Consider the following 21,753-nt stretch of genomic DNA (forward strand, 5'->3'; position numbering starts at 1 on the left):
GGACAATACTCCAGTAGCTCCTGGACATTACTGTTTGAATCCTACAATATAGTTTAGTTTTTGGTTTAATTTGGACCAAACGTTCATTTACCTCACTTTAATTTTTACAAAACTTGATAGAATATAAAATACATTTTAAAATTGATCTAATCCGACTGCACATGGAAAAAAAAATGCCAGTGCACTGTACAAATCATCAAAGATGGGCTATACTGTCAAGCAGGGGAAGGAACATTTATAAAAATATTAATGAAAAATTGATGAAAACAGATAAACTGTCCCTTACGCAGGTGCTTGTGCATAATATGCTTAAACCCAAGGGAACAGCTTAAGGACTGGGTTTCCATCTAGTGGACATTATGTTGTATTTTCCTGAAATACCCCAATGAAGAAAAGGTCGCATTATGTCCACTAGATGGACCTGAGGATTGTAGGAAGAAAGGCCTTGTTCACATGGATGTACATAAACGTTTATAGGCAAAAGGGCAAATGCTTTGCATGCACAGGTATTCCCTGCAAACGCGTGCAGGCAGTCACAGGATACAGCTACTGATCCGAATTTGTCATCCGCGTGGGTCCAGCGCGGAGTGCATGTGGGTGTGTGTCTCCAAAATCACACTGTCTGCATTCAGAAACATGCACCTGCACCCACACAGATGTAAATTTGGGAGCAGCAGCTGTGTCCAAGCAACTGTTGTGTCCCATATGACATGAATTGGACTGCCTGGCAATTATTTGTGATTATTAGGTGATTATTAGGCGATTACAGCAATTATTAGTGACAGCTGTGCAAATGTATGAGAATTTGTTTTTCATAAATAGACCCCTTTTAGTCTTTTTGAATTTCATTATGTTATCCTAAAAGCAAAACTACAGCCAAACTTTTTTATTGTTGCTGATGTTAATTTTGGACAGACTAGGGAAGGGTTAGAAGCTATGGTTTTATTGATATATGTGTCCCTATCAGAGTGATTTCCCCTAATTTACTGTCCTAGAAAAATGACAGCAAGTGGAAATCACACACAGCTGTCACTGGGAGAGGTATCATCATCTGAATATATTCTTTATTCCAGAAATAACAATAAAATTTAGCTTTTTGCCCAGTTCCTGACCTTGTAGACCAGAGGTCTACAAGCTGCTTCCCTTTGTTTTTACTTTATCTAGTTCTTGGGGTATTATTCCTCACACTGATACCAACAATGGGGCCCTATTCCTTCCACTTATATCAATGATGGGGCACTTTTCTACCCACCTATATCAATGATGGGCCACTATTCTTCCCACTTGTATCAATGATGGGGCACTATTCCTCCCACTTATATCAATTATGGGGCATAATTCCTCCCACTGACACCAATGATGGGGCACAATTCCTCCCACTGACACCTATTATGGGGCACAATTCCTCCCACTGACAACAATTATGGGGCACAATTCCTCCCACTTATACCAGTGATGGGGCAATTTACCTCAAAATAGTACCAATGACAAGGCACTATTCCTCCCATTGACACCAATGGTGAGGTACTATTCCTCCCACTAATACCAATGATGAGGCACTGTTTACTCCCACTGACCCTAGGGCATTTTCTACTCCTACTATCCACAGTCTGGCATACCAAACGTTTGAAGTACAGTAAAGTGGCTCTTTGCTTAGAAAGATCGGGGGCCCCCGCTGTAGACGATAGTCAAAGAACAGAAAGTTAGAATGGCTCTCCCCAATGGGAAGGCAGACAATTATAAACCTGACCAAGGCTCTAATGCTTTGCCACTGTACCCAAAACTAAAAAAAAAACAAAAAAATTTAAGCTGGCATTCTACTAAACACTAGGCATGTAAATTGGTGTTTTTTGCTGGGATGGTGAAGAAAAGTCTTGCCAGCAGACCATTAAAAGCTTAAAATGGCAGAATGATATCATTAAAAAAATAAGACCACAGGCAACATTCTTGAAGGTATATTTAATACGTTTGTGCAAGGAGTTAGGATATGCAATAACCCAGAACAACCACTCAGACCTTACAATTCATTCACATAGCGAAGTTACAACAGTAAAAGGTGAGTGGGATTATTTGCTATCGGTTTCTGCAAAACCATATAAGGGCCATGTTCTCCTCCGGAGACTATGACGTTTGAATCTCTATCATCTCCTAAATTGTTTTGGTAGACGGATAATGAAGCAAGTCTCCAAGGTCAGCATATACCTTTCCCATAATAAGATGTATGTACTGATTGGGATTAGCTATCATCCAAGCAAGTTTAAAGCCAGGGAAGACAGCCAGCCCTGGCTTGAAAGAGGCCTTTGGAAATGAAATGCCATCTTTACAACTGATGTAATAAGGACCATTTACACTTCACCAGACGATCGCAGATGCTGCTGATTCTATGCGGCGTGCTTCCTGCTATGAGCTCATTAGATTTGTTAAACTGTCACACAACCACATAATTACTATATACAACACAAGCTGTGGCTCTGAAGTCCCATCCTTTACTCCTTCGTGCACACGTTAACATATAAAAGTACATTTAAACTAAACTGCTTCTCCTTAAATCCCCTGTCCACTTCCCTAAAATCAAGCCTAGCAAATACAATAAATTGTTGGTAACATTTTGCAGGAATTGTGCATTTATTATATACAGTATATATACTGTATGTACTTCACAAGAAGAATAACAAAGTCAGTTTATGTCTTTTTGTGTAATCATTTGGTGACCTCTAGTGGCAGAAACAATACATAGACTACAAACATTAAAGGATAGCTTCACTTTTGTTAAAAGATAAATAAAAAAAATACCCCTTCCTAAAAGTCCCTTTGGGACTCCCCTGAACATTTTCTAAAACTTACAAAAAAAACCTAGCCCATGTGCTGATAGCAGCATGTTGCTTAATGGCTATCAAAGGATAAGTTCACCTTTTACAAAAAAAAACTAAATAAATGCACATTTTTTTGCATGTAAAAAAAAAATTATGTGCATTTACTATTTTTTTTCTTAGGAGCCTGTAAAGCATTGCATCTGCGATCAGCAGACAACGGGTGCAATGTCAGGCTCCTCTGCAGTGTAGCTGTCTGCCCCTACCTCCAAAAGGGGCAGTTACTGGAAGGAAGCTCAATTGACTATGAAAATGCTCACCAGCACCCTAGCACTTCATTAAGAACTACAAGCTGCAAAATATGAACGCATTCACTGAACTCTGTGAATGAATGACTCGGCCATGTGGATGGCGCCCCACACAGCCACACTCTTTTCAAAATGTGAACGTGGGTGCAGGGAGAAGTTCCCTGGCCTGCTGTCACGGTGGGGGGATTGGGAGGAGAGCTGCAGAAGCAGGAATATTCAACATTTTCCACCCTAAAAACGAGTGTAACATGTTTCCAAAGAGGTTTTATCCCTCAAATTGGAAGTAAACTCCCATGCATAAAATTTTACCTATAGGTAAGCCTATGATAAGGCTTACCTATAGGTACTGTAAATATCTCCTAAACATGTGCCGTTTAGGAGATATTTATTGTAGATGCAGTCACTGACATCACCTGTGCATGCGCTCTGAAGGAACGGCATACCTGCATGCACTGGAGTGATGTCATCTTGGCTCCAGCTACTCACAGAGCCACAAACCCGGAAGGAAGACCGGGGGGGTTGATTTACTAAAGGCAAATCCACTCTGCACTACACATGCACTTGGAAGGGCAGTCACGGTATATCTGAGGGGAAGATCAGAAATGAGTGGAAGCTCTGCTGATTTTATCATCCAATCATGTACAAGCAAAAATGCTGTTTTTTATTCTCCTTGCATGTCCCCCACGGATCTACAGCAAATGCACTTCCAAATGCACTTGCACTGCATTTGTAGTGCGAAGTGGATTTGCCTTTAGTAAATCAACCCCCCTGTGAAGATGGAAGCTCCTTCAGTGGTAACACACCACGCTGGAGGGCTTCATCTAAGATAAGTTTCATATAATGTGCTAATATGCAATGCATACTAGCACATTATGATATTGTCTTGCAGGGTTTAAAAAAAAAAAAAAAAAGCCAGTGGTTTATTACCTCTTTAAGTGGTAAAAGAGAGGAGCCTCCCTCATTGATTAAGTTACATGTGAGGATCCAGGATATAAAGAGGTTGGAAAACCCCACAGCTTTCCTGCACAACTCCTTGTACAAACACAATCATGTCTGGGAACTATGGAACCTTTTGGAGGCTCCACTCACCTGATTTACTCCCTTATATCTAGTATGGACCTTGCTGGGGGACATGCGGTGGGGTCCGGCCTCGGGTTGTTTTGCTGGTCTTGGAAGTTAGGCGCTCTATTTCCTCTCCCCTTCCCTTTCCCTCTTAAGCCACAGTGGTGTAGTGGTTGGGCAGCACAGTGGTGTAGTGGTTAGCACTCTTGCCTCGCAGCAATAGGGTCACTGGTTCGAATCCCAACCACGACACTACCTGCCTGGAGTTTGCATGTTCTCCCTGTGCCTGCGTGGGTTTCCTCCGGGTACTCCAGTTTCCTCCCACACTCCAAAGACATGCTGGTAGGTTAATTGGCTTCTGTCCAAAAAAAATTGGCCCTGGTGTATGGGTGTGAGTTGGGGACCCTGGATTGCAGACCCCTATGGGGATGGGGACCGGTGTGGTTGTGTGTGCAGCGCTGCGTAGATTGATGGCGCTACATGGGTACCTTAAATATATTTAAAAAAAATAAACAAATAATATAGTGGATGGGCATCTTGATGGGATGCAATGTGCGGGGATGGGGACAATTGGGGGTGCTCACTCAGGTTGGACTGGTGTCTTTATTCAACCTTACTAACTATGTAACTATGTAAGCCGGCCTAAGATGGTTTGAATCTCGGCCGATTCAGATTCAAACCATGTATGGTTAGGCTTAATGTACTCAAGTAGATCGATTTTTACATGCGATTATTGCTAGCAGCTGTTATAGCTGCTAGCAATAAGTACTGTGTTCTCTCGGTGGGGATGGCTTCCCCGCCAGGAGAACACAATGGCTCCGCTGGAAGGATTCCCCCATCAACACTGTGTTGATGGGGGAATCGAGCGGTTTTCTTTCCTGCAACCAGTGGGAAAGGAAAGAAAACTTCTCTGTCTATGGCTGGCTTTAGTCGGCTTCCCCTCCCCCTTTTTTTTTCTTATTACTACTGGCACTGGGCTTGTCTTTGTGGAGCTGAGTACCTATCGATAGCTATCTGTATAGACACTAGTGCTACCTTACTACCTGATTTTAGACTTGCAGCTCCTTTTAGCCATCAGTTGCAGATCTATTGTTTGTTTTTGAATGACCCATGTTGATTGATTCTGCTGTTACGCTACTTCTTGGTGCCTTATGTTTTGCAATCTATGTACTCATGCTGCACAGTTGCACTGCATCTTCTTGTACAAAAATTGATAAAATTGTCAGTTTAAAAAAAAAAAAAAAAAAGCATATACAATTGCCACACAAGCCACATTGTTATTTTAAGCCTTTTTATTTATTCTGTGTAGAGTAAGGGGGGGTTATAACCCCTTCTTTGCCAACTGTGACCCATTTGGAGATGAGAAGTAAGGAAGTGAGAGGAAATACTTCCAAAGTGAAGGAATCCCTGGTTGTCCCCATTTGAAGACTTCCCCTGTATTAGTGTTCTGGGGACAACCAAAAATGTGAGATTTTCTTTCACTTTTGGTGGTAATGGTAAACAGGACAAATAGAGAAGGGGAATCATCCTAATAGGAGCACAGACAGCAATAAAAACCTAATAGGTGTTTTAAACCATCTCCACTCTGTCTAAAACAAGAAAAACTTGTATCTTTACTAATACTTTAATTTTAATAAAAATTACATTTCCTTTTCAATCTGCAGTCATAATTTTCAGTAACATTCAATGTAATATGGCAATCTGGAGGCATTCTGTACACAGCTGATGCACAACCCCCCCCCCCCCCCCTAGTAATTTCCTGCTTGTGTAATTGGCTCACTGATTTTCCCAGAAGTCTGCACTGACATGCAAGTCAGAGTTTTGGCATCCCCTGCAATAGGAAATTCAGTTTCAGTGAGATATTCCCCAGGTGTTAAAGACTTACAGACACTGCAACTTTCCTCATTAGAACACTGAAAGTGCACCAGGTGATTATAGTGAACCGAATCCTCCCATTTAAAATCAGACCACAAAGGACATGATGAAACAAACAGCTATTCCTTCAGAACAGAAACAGGTAGCAATCTGCAACAACGTTTGTAAAAATCCTTGCAATGTACACTGATCACCCAGATGATTTTTTGGAGATACACCTTAACCACATCCGCCCAGCCTATAACAAAATGATGGTCGGGCGGTGGTTTAATTGTTGTGACTGGATGTCATATGACATCCTTCACAACATGCCGCTTGTGCGCCCCCCCCCCCCCCCCGGGGGCACGCAGCACGGTGATTGGTGGGGGGAGTGTGTCGCTCGGACAGGGTAAAGAGCCTATAACGTAGGCTCTTTACTATGTGATCAGCTGTGTCTAATCACAGCTGATCACAGTGTAAATAGAAAGTACCGGTTATCGGCATTATTCTACTCACGCTGACAGCGTGTGAGGAGAGCCAATAAGTGGCTCACCTGACAGGGGGGTCTGTGCTGATAATCAGTGCAATGATTATCAGTGCAGCCCCATCAGTGGTGCCCACCAGTGCCTACCAGTAATGCTCTCCAGTAGTGTTCCAAGCATGTCTCCAGACCTAAACCCTATTGAGCATCTATGGGGCATCCTCACACGGAAGGTGGAGGAGCGCAAGGTCTCTAACATCCATCAGCTACGTGATGTTCTCATCGAGGAGTGGAAGAGGACTTCAGTGGCAACCTGTGAAGCTCTGGTGAACTCCATGCCCAAGAGGGTTAAGGCAGTGCTCGAAAATAATGGTGGCAACACAAAATATTGACACTTTAGGCCCAATTTGAACATTTTCACCTAGGGGTGTACTCACTTTTGTTAGACATTAATGGCTGTGTGTTGAGTTATTTTGAGGGGACAGCAAATGTACACTGTTATACAAGCTGTACACTCACTACTTTACATTGCAGCAAAGAGTCATTTCTTCAGTGTTGTCACATGAAAAGATATAATAAAATATTTACAAAAATGTGAAGGGTGTACTCACTTTTGTGAGATAATGCATATGTGAAGTATAATCAGTGCAAACAACCACTCTAATCTATGTGCAAATAATAAACAATATTATCATTTGCCAAAAAAACAAGGCAAAGACTGCTGCTAACACCCTAGATATGTGTCCATTCAACTTCCAAAACTTAAGTACAAAATATAAGTGCAGCGCAACCACATTTAAAACATAAGACAAACATAATACCATAGCTGAAATAACTAATGTAGTATCAATAGTGTAATGCCGCGTACACACGAGCGGAATTTCCGACAGAAAGAGTCTGATTTTCATCATATATTCCGTGTATGCCCCATCTGACTTTTTCTGTTGAAAATTCAGACGGACTTAGATAGAGAACATGTTCTATATTTTTCTGACGGAACAAATTACTATCGGAAAAAACGCTCATCTGTATGCTGTTCCGACGGACCAAAAACGAGGCATGCTCTGAAGCAAGTACGAGACGGAAGCTATTGGCTACTGGCTATTGAACTTCCGTTTTCTAGTCCCGTTGTACGTGTTTTACGTCACCGCGTTCTGGACGGTCGGAATTTGGTGTGACTGTGTGTATGCAAGACAGCTTGAGTGGAATTCTGTCGGAACTCCGTCGGAAAAACCTTCAGAGTTTATTCCAACGGCAAAACCGGTCATGTGTACAGGGCATAACAGTCCCCAATATCAGGATTCCACGGAAGTGTAATAATCAAAGTGACAGTCCTTAAAAAACATCCAATGTGTTAGGTGCCCACCATCTCCGGATAAAATGCCTGCTCACCTCCAAAGTATGACCCCACCACAGAGTCACAAAGGCCTCAGTGAACTCCACTTAGGATGGTACAGGAACACTCCTAAATTGGCATCCCTGAATCATGCTACTCCACTTCTTGAGTCTCAATCAAATGTATAGCATATCAAAGAATAGAAATAGAGAAACTATAGTGCTCTCTGCTATAAATGTATTGAAAATTAGATCAAGGGATTAAAAACACTCACATAAATATGTGTAAAACAAGCATGTATTCAGCTCACCATGCTGATACTAAAGTAAATAGTAACATCACGGGTAGCGGCTCCTCCCACCCATATGCGCTAAACCCTCCTTATGGGCTTTTTCAGCAGGTCCCTTGATCCAATTTTCAATAAATTTGTAGTAGAGACAGTGTTCTGTTGCAGTTTGACCTTACTAACATCTGCTTTCCTGCCCATGGGGATTCATAGAAATTTAGAAAAGTATACGAATCGTGTTTGTGAACATGTTTAACATATCCAAGAAATGGAATTTAGTTTTTTAATAAAACGCAGAAGAGAAAAAGTAAAACACTGCTCAACCAGTGTTAAAATAATATGCTGATGTGCTGTATCTTATATACAGGTGTATCTGAGAACACAGATGCATGAACAGGGCCATACTAATAGGAAGACAACAGAGTGCAGTCAAGCTAAATTTCTAGTAAATAATTATAAAAGTTACAGCTTGTGTAGCTTGGTGTACATACATAACAAAAGCTGCGTACCAAACTGAGCGTGAAAAATGCAGGAATACATTTGTCTTCCAATGGATAAAACAGTTTTGGGGGACATTAATATTTATTTTTTGTTGTTGTTCATCTCTCTCTGCATTTCTCTATTGCCCACTATAACAGACGTTAACTTTGTCATTCTGCAGAATAAATACATGGCCCATTCTCCTGTAATGGAACTCGTTTGCCATCATGTGGTTGTATTTGGTATAACACCTCATTAGCAAACTCATTTTATCATAATGCTATGGGCAACTTCAGCAACCTGCAAATATAACTGGTATTAAATATTATGTTTTACATTTTATATAAATTTATATGAATAATGGAATTGAATGTGCAATAATTCTAGAACATTTTTCTTCTAATTTATAATTAATATTTATTCTAAATGACTGTGAAAAAGGCATTTATTTGGATTACAAGGTACAATCTGGGAAATCAGACACTGAAACACTGTCACAATATAATCCCTAATTCTCAATAATTAATAGATTTATGGAAATATGGTTATTTAGAACAAGCATGAGGTGAGGGCGCTCCGGCCCGGTCACAAGATCGGCTCCAATGTAGAAGAGGGACAGACGACAATGGATGCCCCATAATAAGCCTATAAATGACATCCCCACATAGGTATTGCAGGCCGTGTCAGCGATCGCTCCTCTACACAGAAGCTGGCCATTGAAGAGATCATGTGACCAGACCAGAGCACTCTCAGAATAGGTAGTATATATATATATATATATATATATATATATATATATATATATATATATATATATATATAGTTAGTATAGTAATTATAATAGGGCGCTTAGAATGGGGGTGGGAACAGGTTTACGTATACTAAGCACCAGTTGATCCCACAGTATACCTCTTCACTTAATGGGATTTGAAAGGCAACCCAAACACAATTATAATGTATAAAAAAGTATTTTATTCTTTATTATCATTCTTTAAAAATACTAAAAAGAAATTTAATAAAAAAAATATTTTGTAAAACCACAATATGAACAGTATACACCATAATACACCTGAGTACATGAGTACAGAAAGTGGTATTCCCCAGCTACTTGCTATTCAGTCCCATCATCCTATGGAAACAGTAGATGGTTCCAAGAGTTGGGGATATTCAACGCGTTTTCGAAATAAGGTACAAATAATTTCTTCTTCAGGGATTTTATACCACTATAGTATGCTGTCTCTGGCTAGAGGGCTCTCACAGATTGAAGTGTGAGAGCACTCTAGCCAAAGATAGCATACTATAGTGGTATAAAAACCCTGAAGAAAAAATTATTTTGAAACGCATTGGATACCCCCAACTCTTGGAACCATCTACTGTTTTCATATGGTGATGGGACTGAACCGCAAGTAGCTGGGGAATACCACTTTCTGTACTCAGATGTGCTATTATTGTGTATACTGTTCATGTTTATATGTAAAACCGTGGTTGTACAAAAGATTTTTTTTTATTACTTTTTAGTATTTTTAAATAATAATAAAAAAAGAATAAAATACTTTTTTATACATTATAATTGTTTTTGGGTTGTCTTTAAAATCCCATGAAGTGAGGAGGTATAATACTGTGTTGACAAATAAGAGATGACGGCAACCACACCCTCAGTCATATGAGCTCCCCTTTTCTTAAAAGCACCAGTTGATCCTACCAGTATATCTGTTGTTTTTACATCTCTGTTAACAAGGTGACAGCGCTGTTAATTCTGCAGTGAAATAGCCCAGCAGTGGTGCCACCATGTGGAGAAAGTTGTCTCAGATGGACTTGTAGTTTTAAAAAGTTCAAGTAAAAGAGTTCACGTAAGAAACAAACAATGTAAAGCTGAACTCCAGCTACAACTTTATAGGTAGTTACAGAAACTGTTCTTTACTTTTGGAAAAGAGGTTTAAGCCATATGACTATGTTGGTAAAAACAGGCAGTTGAGCCTTGTTTTTACCATCCCCTTAAGCTGCAAAGGCAGCCTTACGGAGGTATATACATGCTGTCCGCCAAACATGACCCAAGTGTCTGAGGCCATATTGCAACCTCGTGCAATGCAGGCTGCTGCAGCACAGTGGTGCAAGCTTTTAGGGGTCACAACAAGCAGTAAGGAGGCAACATATTGCTTCCTCATCCCCTGTCAAACACCCTCTGACAAGAGATCCACTGCGTATCGTTTGCACTGCGGAACTAACCCTTTCTTTGCTGGACAGCTGGCCTGTCACAAAATGTGGAAAATAACAAATCATTTGTCCATCCACACAAGCGAGGTGGCATGGAGGAATCCGATCCACCCCCCACGGGCACATTGTATTCTGACAGCAGATAAAGCCCTTATGGTGTAGTATTATAGAGAACTGATGGGTTTGGGGGGTTTGGCGAGGCAGGCGTTAGTGTTTTAATCATCCTGACACCAAGGTTGTATGGTGTCAGGATGATTGAAGAGCATTATTTCTATTATTACATTGTAATATATAATGAAATAGTTAAACTCACCATAATGCAGAATCAGGGGGAGCCCTGAGCTTGTCACTTTCCACTGTAGCCTGGCACCAGATGCAGTGTGTCCCTTGCCACCAGATGCAGTGTGTCAATTGTCCCCATTGCCTGCCACCAGATGCAGAGTGTCCACTGCCACCAGCTGCATCATGTCACTTGCCACCATTACCTGCCACCAGCTGCAGGGTGTCACTTGCCACCAGATGCATTGTGTCACCTGCCACCAGATACAGTGTGTCAATTGCCCCCATTGCCAGCCACCAGATGCAGTGTGTCCCTTGCCACCAGATGCATTGTGTCACCTGCCACCATCACCTGCCACCAGATACAGTGTGTCAATTGCCCCCATTGCCAGCCACCAGATGCACTGTGTCCCCTGCCACCAGATGTAGCATGTCACTTGCCACCATTACCTACCACCAGCTGCAGCGTGTCACTCGCCACCAGATATAGTGTGTTGCTTGCCACCGTAGCCTGCCACCAGATGTAGCATGTCACTTGCCACCGGATGCAACATGTCACTTGCCATCGTAGCCTACCACCAGACACAGCTTCCCACTGAAGCCTGGTACCAGCAGATGCAGCTTGACACTTTTTAAAAATGTAAGGACAATTTGAATGGGTTTTCTGACAGCAGTGAAAGAACTTACAGTTGAAGCCACTCCCCAGCACTACAGAGTCTGGCATGGGAAACCGGCACATGCGCAGTTAATATCAACAGAGTTCTAGCCTATGAGATGTGAGAAGGTGGACCCAGCAGCGGTGATGTGTGGCAGGTGGTGAGAGGTGATGACGCAATCTCTCTGCTTGGCCGCCACAGCTCCTTTAGTGCAGCCTGTGCTGCCTGACTGCAAACAGGGCACGGACCTCCACTGGCCTGCGTCCCAGGGATTGGGGACCCCTGCTGTATGCTACTAAAGTAGCAGATATTTATTATAACATCAATTGATGTTAAAATAAATATCTCATTAAAAAAAAAAAAAAAAGAGGTCCACACTTACTGAAATGTTATATGTACTATAAATACAGAGCCACTAGGGTTTCTGATCCAACTTAGAGTCCGCAGCTTGGGTGAATCCAAGACACCTGCCAGGGGGCGGCATAAGAGGGAGGCCATAGTTCAACTTTCAGGCTTAAAACAAAATCTTTCCTTTAAATATATTTCACAATAGTCACAAAGGATATACATCCACTTTGTGTGCACCAAATGCCTTTGCAAACATAGTTATTACCATATAAAAGTAGTATTGACATAATCACTGTGCTACACAGAAAACAGAGTTGTAGGAGGTACCCAACTGGTCCACCCACTACAGGGTGCCTGCAGAAAACTACATACAGGAGTGGGTGAGGACAAGACCAGTGTCCCTGCACAAGGGAGGGAGCGCAGCAGTGGCCGGTCTTTATTACAGGAAGCTCCTGCAGAGAGGGAAATTCTCACACTGGAATACTGCACAGATCGGGAAGTACTACACAAAGCTCACCAAGATTCATGTAATAACAATCATACATCTTATATTTAGACAATATTTACTTATCCCGGAGTTCAGCTTTAACTGATCCGGAGGATTTGGAAAACAGGTGGGTGTCACTTTTCTATTTACATCCCCATAGGTCATAATTTCTTAATCATCACTATTCCTCTTCATCTAAGCCAAAGAGTCGTAAAACACAAAACTCTTCTTGGCTTTACCATGGTAAAAAAAGCAAAACAGATGTTTCATTTACCAGCAAAGTTTGGCTAATCACTGAAGTTTTAAAAAGTTTAACATTTCAGTGCAGTATGATTTTAGGCTTTAATGAGCGTGCTCTTTATATTACTACGGTTAGTTAACCTGAGTGTAGTAACAGTAACCATTTAGACTTGTAATATCTCTGCCTTTAGAAAGCAAGGACTCCTTGCAATAACATCAATAAGAAACATGGAAATTTACAAGCACATCTGATGCATGGAATTGTTTTACCCAGAGATGCCTGCATATACCTGTAGTTATCTTGTAGAAAAAAAAAGTATGAGTTACTCTAATTATAACAGATACAATGACAGAAAAATCCAAATCATTGGTGTGAGTGGGATCATGGCACCCAGGAGAGAATAGCTCCTCAATTCATTGCTGTGGGTGGGAGTGTGGCCCCCAGGGGAGAATTGCCTCTCAATTCATTGGTATCCATGGCATAGTGGCCACTAGCAGAAAATACCCCCCAAATCAATGGTGTCATTGATAGACTGGTCACCAGGGAAGAATAGCTCCTCATATCATTGGTGTCAGTGGGAAAGTAAACCCCAGGGGAGAACGGCCCACCCAAATTAGAGGCAAAACGTTTTTTTTCTAGTTTTTGATAGAGTGGAGAGGGATTAGAACACCTGTCAGGTTTTTACTACTGTCTGTGTCCCTGTTAAAGGGTTACTAAACCCTCGTTTTTTGGGGGTTTTTTTAAATAACAAACATATCATACTTACCTCCACTGTGCAGTTGGTTTTGCACTGAGTGGCTCCCGATCCTCCTCTTCTGGGGTCCCTCAGCGGCGCTGGTGGCTCCTCCTCTTCTGAGAATCGCTTTCCTTCGGGACACTCGTGCGGGCATGCTCCTAACTCCTGCTGCTGCGTCTATTGACACAGACAGCAGGACTCGGCCCTGTGTCATTGGATTTGATTGACAGCAGCGCGAGCCAATGGCTGTGCTGCTTTCAATCTATCCAATCAGGACACGAGACACCGGCCAGGGCTGGTGTGCTCGTTCCTGGCGTGCTCAGGTAAATAAAAGAGGGGCTGGGGGGGGGGGGGCTGCTGCATGACAGGAGGTTTTTCACCTTAATGCATAGAATGCATTAAGGTGAAAAACCTAGAGAGTTTACAGCCCCTTTAAGGAGATTTTTCTTCTATATTTGTTCTGTTTACCATTATCATTGAAAGTGAAAGTTAAAGAAAATCCCAAATTTTGGATTGTCACCCGAAAAATAATAGAGGTGAAGTCTTCCAATGGGGACACTAATTCACTAATTATGGTGCCCTGGGGGTCCCCAAGAGATTCCCTTAATTTGAAGAGATTTCCTCTCATTGCCTGTTTGGCTATGAGGGAAATCTCCAAAATGAGACACAGGAGATGAAAGAAAATCTGACAGGGGTTAAAACCCTTCCTTACTCTATCCACAACGGAAAAAAAAAAGTTTTTCCTATAGTTCTACTACTTACTTTAGGACAGGAGCCAACCCGTCCCCCAACCCCCAACCTCACAGATCAGTTGGGCGCAGATCAATCTGCCCAAGCAGTAATTTTAGGCACGGTACTTTCATTCATAAGAGTAGCGTTAATTAGTAGTTTTATTCAGTAGCACAGTAGATATAGGCTCACCAGAGGAGCCTTCAGTCCTCAGTGAGCCACCCTGAGCCTAGTGAGGCAGCAGTAGTTGTTGGAGCAGACAGGAAGCCATGCAGGAGTAAGGGCCCATTCACACCAGAAACTGCACATAACTGCATGTTTTTGACTGCATGTTTACATGCATTTGAAGCAAACCTAAATGTGTTTTGCTTTGCGTTTAGCACTGTGTTTGCAGTGCATTTTTCTATACATTTTTGGGCTTGGCTTTCTTGGCTTGAAGGGGTGCAGTGCAGTGTGGGTGCAGTGCGTTTAAAGCGCGTTTGTAGCGCGTTACCTGCATTTGCAGTGCAGAAAAATGCAACATGCTCTACTTTTTTATCTGCACTGAACTGCACTGCAATGATGTGTACTGTGCCAAAGATTGCAGCCCAGCAGTGTGCCATTACCTGGTGGTTGAGAACCACTGCTCTAAAAGACAACTAAAGTTATATATCAAGTATATTTGCACAAGCAGATATACAGCAAATGCCTACATGTTCCAACTGCCACAGTGGCTGATCCCTCCTTCACCTTCAAGTGCAGTCACAAGACCTTCTGTCTACCTCCCTGTCCTCGCACCCATCCTCATTGGTGTGCCTGGAGGAGGACTGCTGGGCACTGAAGTGCTGTGACATCACACCAATTTGCAGTCCAGCCACATTTCCTCCAGCCCCATAACAGAAGGTCCATACCTCCATCCAGACCTGATGTTGGGGAGAACACTGCAAGACCTTGTGCACTGCACCTGGGATGCAGTGATTACAGGTATAATGCTCTGCAAGCGTCTTTGCAAAAAAGAAGTAAATGCACAGTGGTACTTAGATTAATGTTGCTGCATTTACTAATTTTCTGCAAAAGCTGGACTAAGGGGTTGATTTATTAAAGGCAAATCCACTTTGCACTACAACTGCACTGCAAGTGCACTTGGAAGTGCAGTCTCTTTAGATCTGAGGGAAAGAGCTGAAATGGGGGGAAGCTCTGCTGATTTTATCATCCAATCAGGTACAAGCAAAAATGTTGTTTTTTATCTTCCTTGCATGTCCCCCTCAGATCTACAGCGACTGCACTTCCAAGTGCACTTGTAGTGCAAAGTGGATTTGCCTTTAGTAAATCAACCCCATAGTCTTTAATGATGTTATTGGCCAGGTACCCAGCTCAGTCAATTCTTGAAAGAGAAGTGAGGGATTTTTTTTTCCCCCACAGTTATTCTTACCTAGGTGGATGCAGCATGGATCCGATGCTGCATCTGTCCCCTGGCACATCTGCACTGAGAACCGATCGATCGAACACCACCGATCGCTCAGTTTTCAGGGCTCCATGAGCAGAGAGCTGTAGACTGTCAGTCTGCTATGCTCCTTCCTCCCTCACTGGAGCGCTGGAGTGGGTAGAGCGGGTGTCAGTCCAGGGTGTCCAGGGTGTCAGTCCAGACACCTGGGGGATCAAGACTTCCATTATCGGGATTACGTGGTGCCTGTACTGATTTCTGTGACGGCAGCAGAGCGCTGCTGAAAACGGGACACTGGAGTGCAAAACAAATTGTACTCCTGTGATCCATAGGAGAAGTACAGACAAACGAGCTTTGGCTGGATTTCTCCTTTAAATCAGATTGGTTAAGCCAGGTATTGCTTACCCACGGCTTGAATTTTGGCAGATTCCTGCTGAATCAAGTCGTCTATGGCCAGGCTCAGTAAAAACACCTTCAGCAATGTCACCTTTATTTTAACACAACAGTGGACAATTCTGTCGCGTGGTTAAGCAATGCTAAACAGGAGTAGTGAAGCAGATTTGTGGCAGAATTATGACATACTGTACATAGGTTGTATTGTACTACATTTATAAATTCCCCTCAGCTGACATAAAATAGCAGTGCAACAGAATAAAATTTGCCCTGACCATTTCTTAAATGTACGTCTGATTTGAGTGAAAATCTCATCCAGATATATAAATATATAGTATATACAATCGATCAGCCATAACATCAGGATCACTGAAAGGTTAAAGCGGTTGTATACTCAAATTTTGAACTTTTACCTACAGGTAAGCCTATAATAAGGCTTACCTGTAGGTAAAAAAAAATATCTCCTAAACCTGTAAGGTTTAGGAGATATTCCCCTTGCAATGAGCCGCTGACTGCAGCGGCGCATGCGCACAGGGGATTCTCGGCTGAAAGCCCGGCATCGCTGAAAGTAGTCGACATCGCGGCTCCAGCCACTCACAGCGCTGGAGCCGCGATACCCGGAAGATACGCCGAGGCAACATGTCAGCTACCTCGGCGTGGACCAGGTAAGATACCGATGCCTTGTTCTAAGGTAAGTATTTCATAATGAGCTAGTATGCATACTAGCTCATTATGCCTTTTGCCTTACAGGTGTATAAAAAAAAAATGTCAGCGGGTTTACTACCGCTTTAAGGTAATAACTTTGATTATCTCATTATAATGGCATAAGCAATTCTGTGGAATATATTAGGCAGCAAGTAAACATGTTGGTCCTGAAGCTGATGTGTTGAAAGCAGAAAAAATGGGCAGTTTGTTATGTATGGGGCTGTGTAGCTGCAGACCGGTCAGGGTGCCCATTCTGACCCGTGTCCACAGCCAAAAGCACCTACAATGGGCTCGAGGGCATCAGAACTGGACTACGGAGCAATGGAAGAAGGTGGCCTGGTCTGAGGAATCACATTTTCTTTTACATGATGTGAATGGCCGAATGCATAAGAGTTGCTTACCTGGGGAAGAGATGGCACCAGGATGCAGTATGGGAAGAAGACAAGTCGGCAGTGTGAGGCTTTGGGCAATGTTCTGCTGGGAAACTTTGGTTCCTGCCATTCATGTAGATGTTACTTTGACACATACCATCTACCTAAACATTGTTGCAGACCAAGTACACCCCTTCATGGATATGGTATTCTCTGATGGAAGTGGCCTTTTTAGCAGGATATTGTGCCCTGCTGCACTGCAAAAATTGTTTGAGGAAGCCAACAACGAGTTTGATGTGTTTACTTGGGCTCTGCATTCTCCAGATTTCATTCAGATCGAGCATCTGTGCAATGTCCTGGAAAAACCAGTCCGATCCATGGAGGTCCCACCTCCCAACTTACAGGACTTAAAGGATAAGTTACTACTAAAGGATCAGCTACTAACGGTTTGGTGCCAGATACCACAGCATACATTCAGAGGTCTAATTTAATCATTTCAGTTTTGGGTGGAATGAAATCACTTGTTAGTATATAGTAGGGATGGACTCAGGTGTGTTCCTAGTCCCAACCCACCTGAGCAATCCTGCCAGGAAGCCGTCACTGCACACAATCATGAGCAGCCTAGTCAGGGCGGTGTGTATGTGTAGCTGCGTGCCAGGAAAGGCCTCACTGTCTATGATTGGAGGTGTGCAGTGACAGCTTCCTGGCGGGATTGCTCAGGTGGGTTGGGACTAGGATCCGAACACGACTGAGCCCATCCCTAGTGTTTAGCTTGCAACTATATTTATGTAAGATCTGCACAGATTGATTTTTAGTTTTGTTTTCTAGTGTTTTAGTGGTAAAAGAGGGACCTATTCAATATTATGTAGGTCACCATAATGTTATAACTGACCAGTGTATAAACTGTTATACTGTAGTATAAATCAGCATAGTCCTTGTTCATATCATAAGACCTTTTCTACAGTTTTGTCAATCAAAAAAACGTTGTCAGCTGGTATACAGACGTTGCTCCATATGAACGTATGACTCCTATGCTATGTAAAGCCGAGACAATGGCAGTCTGAGCCACCCCTATTTTCCCGTAATGCAGACTTCTAATGTACACATATCACATAACCTTTTGCAGCTCAAATAGAAATGTATGTAAATATATCTGCTATGCTATGGTCAAACAGGTACAAATTGTTCCAACAAAAAAAAACTTACAGGGTAACTTCACTTTTATTGAAAAAAACAATCACCTCTGGGTGATCTATGTACATTGCAAGGATTTTAGCAAACTTTGTAGCAGAGTCCCACCTGTTTCTTCTCTGAGAAAATACTGTTTATTTGTCTATGTGGGTGAAGATGGACGCTCGCTGCTAGTGGGGACAGCGGAGACATCGCAGGTTTGGTTTTAGGTAAGTGACACATAATGGGCTACTATGCGATGCCCATTATGCTTTACCTTTTCAGGGAAATAAAGCGGACGTAAAAACCACCAGGGTTTACTTCCTCTTTAAAGGAGAAGTATAGCTAAAGCTCTTTTGGCCCTACCTCTCCTATGAATTACGTCTGCACTCCTGTAACCCGGTATCAGCCGACAGTGGGCTAAAGTCCACTGTTGGCCGATGTCACCCAGCCGGTCCAGGTACAGGAAAGACCTTATCTTTACAGTAGGGTTTCACCCAGATGCCTGGACTGGCAGCTGGCTTAGGCTCTCAGTGTGCCGCTGAGAGTCTGAGCCAGCCGCTCCCACCCTCTCCATAGCCTAGCGCTCCAGTGAGCGCTGGAGGGGCAGTCACTGGTTCTCTGCAGGCTGTAGACCGAGAACTGAGCAATCACCAGTCTTTGATCGCTCAGTTCTCCGTCTTAGAGGCAGCGGGGGACAGATGAAGCCGGGATCGGTGCTCCATCCAGGTGAGTATGATTTTTTTTTTTTCAAAGCCATACTTTGCTTTTAAAAGTAATTAACCTTGAGGAGTATCTCACCAAAAATATAATTTCTTTGCTACCTGTATATTAGTGAAGATTTCTGAGAAAATCAGTTTGCCAATCACACAACCCGGAAATTAAATTTCTGGGGAAGGTGTGTACACCAACTGTGTACAGAACACCTCCAGGTTGCCATATTGCATTGATTTTTTACAGAAAATGACAGTGGCTGCAGATTGAAAAGGACATGTACATTTTAATAACCCTAAATTACAATATGGCTTATGTGACCATTGTATACACTATATTATTTTTTTTATTGGCTATATTTTTTTTCACAAAAGTGGAGTTACCCTTTAGGTCTACTGACAACAGCAGAAACGTTATTCTGATTGAACAGCAAAATTTAAAATCATAAAGGTCACATGCCAACACTTTCCTTTACACCTGTCCCAAAGAAACATCATTGACTTACCCCGACCTTCGCTTTCCTCCACGTCCTGACATTTGGCCCGCCATCCTCACCTGCCCTGTTGCCATGGCAGCACCTGGTATAGTGACAGATCCTGGGATGTCTGTGGTCATCTCTGGGAACACAAACAACTCATCAAAATCATTGTTAATCTTCAACATCACAATTATCAAATGTGTGGATTATAGTGCAGGTTTATGCAACATGGCTTCTCCCATTGAAAACCCTGTACTACAATATAAAATTACAAATTCAGCAACATACATTACTTTTTTGTGACAGTGAAAGCAGATCTTCCAACATGACCCACTCTACAAAGAAAGTACAAATCTGCTCCCGGGCTACTTTACCTTTTTGTTATACCTGACACAAGGAGTAATACTACTATTTCTTTGCAAGCTAAATTACGGTAAGCCCTCTGAAGGTTAAATGGAAGCTTAAATTGAGCAGAGTGTTTTATACCTTGAGGAACGTTTCAATAGGATCTGTAATAGACTCCGTGCAAACATATAAATATACTTGAATTACATACATGTGAACTGTTTAAAAGACTTGCTAGCGGGTGATCGCCGGACTCCAGGTTAGCGGGACCAGGTGTGATGGGAAGGGGGTCCAGTGTAAGTTCACCTTACAGATTTTCTGTAAAGGTGAACTTACACTTTAAGCAATTATTGCGATTAATACCCCCAACACCACCACGCTCCGAGCCAGGAAGATGTCTCCATGTTTTCATATGTCACCTATCTTCTTTTTGGACAATGCTTATTCAGGAAATCAGATTTTCACCTGCCTGGCTGAGCAATGTGGGAGAGGTGTGTGAGTCACAAAACTGCCCAAACAATTCATCAAGCACAGGGGTCTCAAACTGGTGGCCCTTCAGGTGTTGCAGAACTACAAGTTCCATCATACCTTTGCCTGAGGGAGTCATGCTGGTAACTGGCAGCCTTGCAATGCATCATGGGACTTGCAGTCACAACAGCTGGAGGGCCGCCAATTTGAGACCCCTGATCAAGCATTACCAATTAACCTTTTTATCAGTGTTTAATTAGAATATGCAGTATTTACAAACTCATTTCTCAACCCTTTTTCAGTTGCAGCACCTTGAGGCACTCCAGTCTAAAATGTAAAAACAAAATTTTGCTTATCAGTGGGAAACTGGAGCCATAATCATAGAAACCTGAACCTGGGATGATGGAAACCTGAGCCTGGGATGATGGACATCGGAGTCTGGGATGATAGAAACCTGAGTCTGGGATGATGGACACCGGAGCCTGGGATGATGGAAACCTGAGCCTGGGATGATGGAAACCTGAGCCTGGGATGATGGAAACCTGAGTCTGGGATGATGGAAACCTGAGTCTGGGATGATGGAAACCTGAGTCTGGGATGATGGACACCTGAGCCTGGGATGATGGAAGCCAGAGCCTTGGGTGATGGCAACCTGAGCCTGGGATGATGGCAACCTGAGCCTGGGATGATGGCAACCTGAGCCTGGGATGATGGAAACCTGAGCTTGGAATGATGGAAACCTGAGCCTGGAATAACATAAACCTGAGCCTGGAATGATGGAAACCTGAGCATGGGATGATGGAAGCCAGAGCCTGGGATGATGGCAACCTAAGCCTGGGATGATGGCAACCTGAGCCTGGGATGATGGCAACCTGAGCCTGGGATGATGGAAACCTGAGCTTGGAATGATGGAAACCTGAGCCTGGAATGACATAAACCTGAGCCTGGAATGATGGAAACCTGAGCATGGGATGATGGAAGCCAGAGCCTGGGATGATGGCAACCTAAGCCTGGGATGATGGCAACCTGAGCCTGGGATGATGGAAACCTGAGCTTGGAATGATGGAAACCTGAGCCTGGAATGACATAAACCTGAGTCTGGAATGATGGAAGCCTGAGCCTGGGATGATAGGAACCTGAGCCTGAGATGATGGAAACCTGAGCCTGGAATGATGGAAACCTGAGTCTGGAATGATAGAAACCTGAGCCTGAGATGATAAAAGCCTGAGCCTGGGGTGATAGAAACCTGAGCCTGGAATGATGTAAACCTGAGCCTGGAATGATAGAAGCCTGAGCCTGGGATGAAGGAAACTTGAGCCTGGGATGAAGGAAACTTGAGCCTGGGATGAAGGAAACTTGAGCCTGGGATGATGGAAACC

The 21,753-nt window shown here is 42.9% G+C and overlaps 1 protein-coding gene across 4 annotated transcripts in view; it reads right to left on the reverse strand.

Annotated features, from left to right (window-relative positions):
• Window positions 1–21,753, reverse strand: part of ARNT2 (aryl hydrocarbon receptor nuclear translocator 2) — a 199,302-nt gene that overhangs the window by 139,924 nt on the left and 37,625 nt on the right. For all 4 annotated transcript variants that reach the window (XM_073618473.1, XM_073618474.1, XM_073618475.1 and 1 more), the window contains one exon: window positions 19,589–19,700. In XM_073618473.1, coding sequence (XP_073474574.1) covers window positions 19,589–19,700 — 112 coding nt within the window. The remainder of the gene's footprint in view (window positions 1–19,588; window positions 19,701–21,753) is intronic.

This window comes from Aquarana catesbeiana, linkage group LG03, assembly GCF_042186555.1.
Source record: "Aquarana catesbeiana isolate 2022-GZ linkage group LG03, ASM4218655v1, whole genome shotgun sequence".
Taxonomy (NCBI): domain Eukaryota; kingdom Metazoa; phylum Chordata; class Amphibia; order Anura; family Ranidae; genus Aquarana; species Aquarana catesbeiana.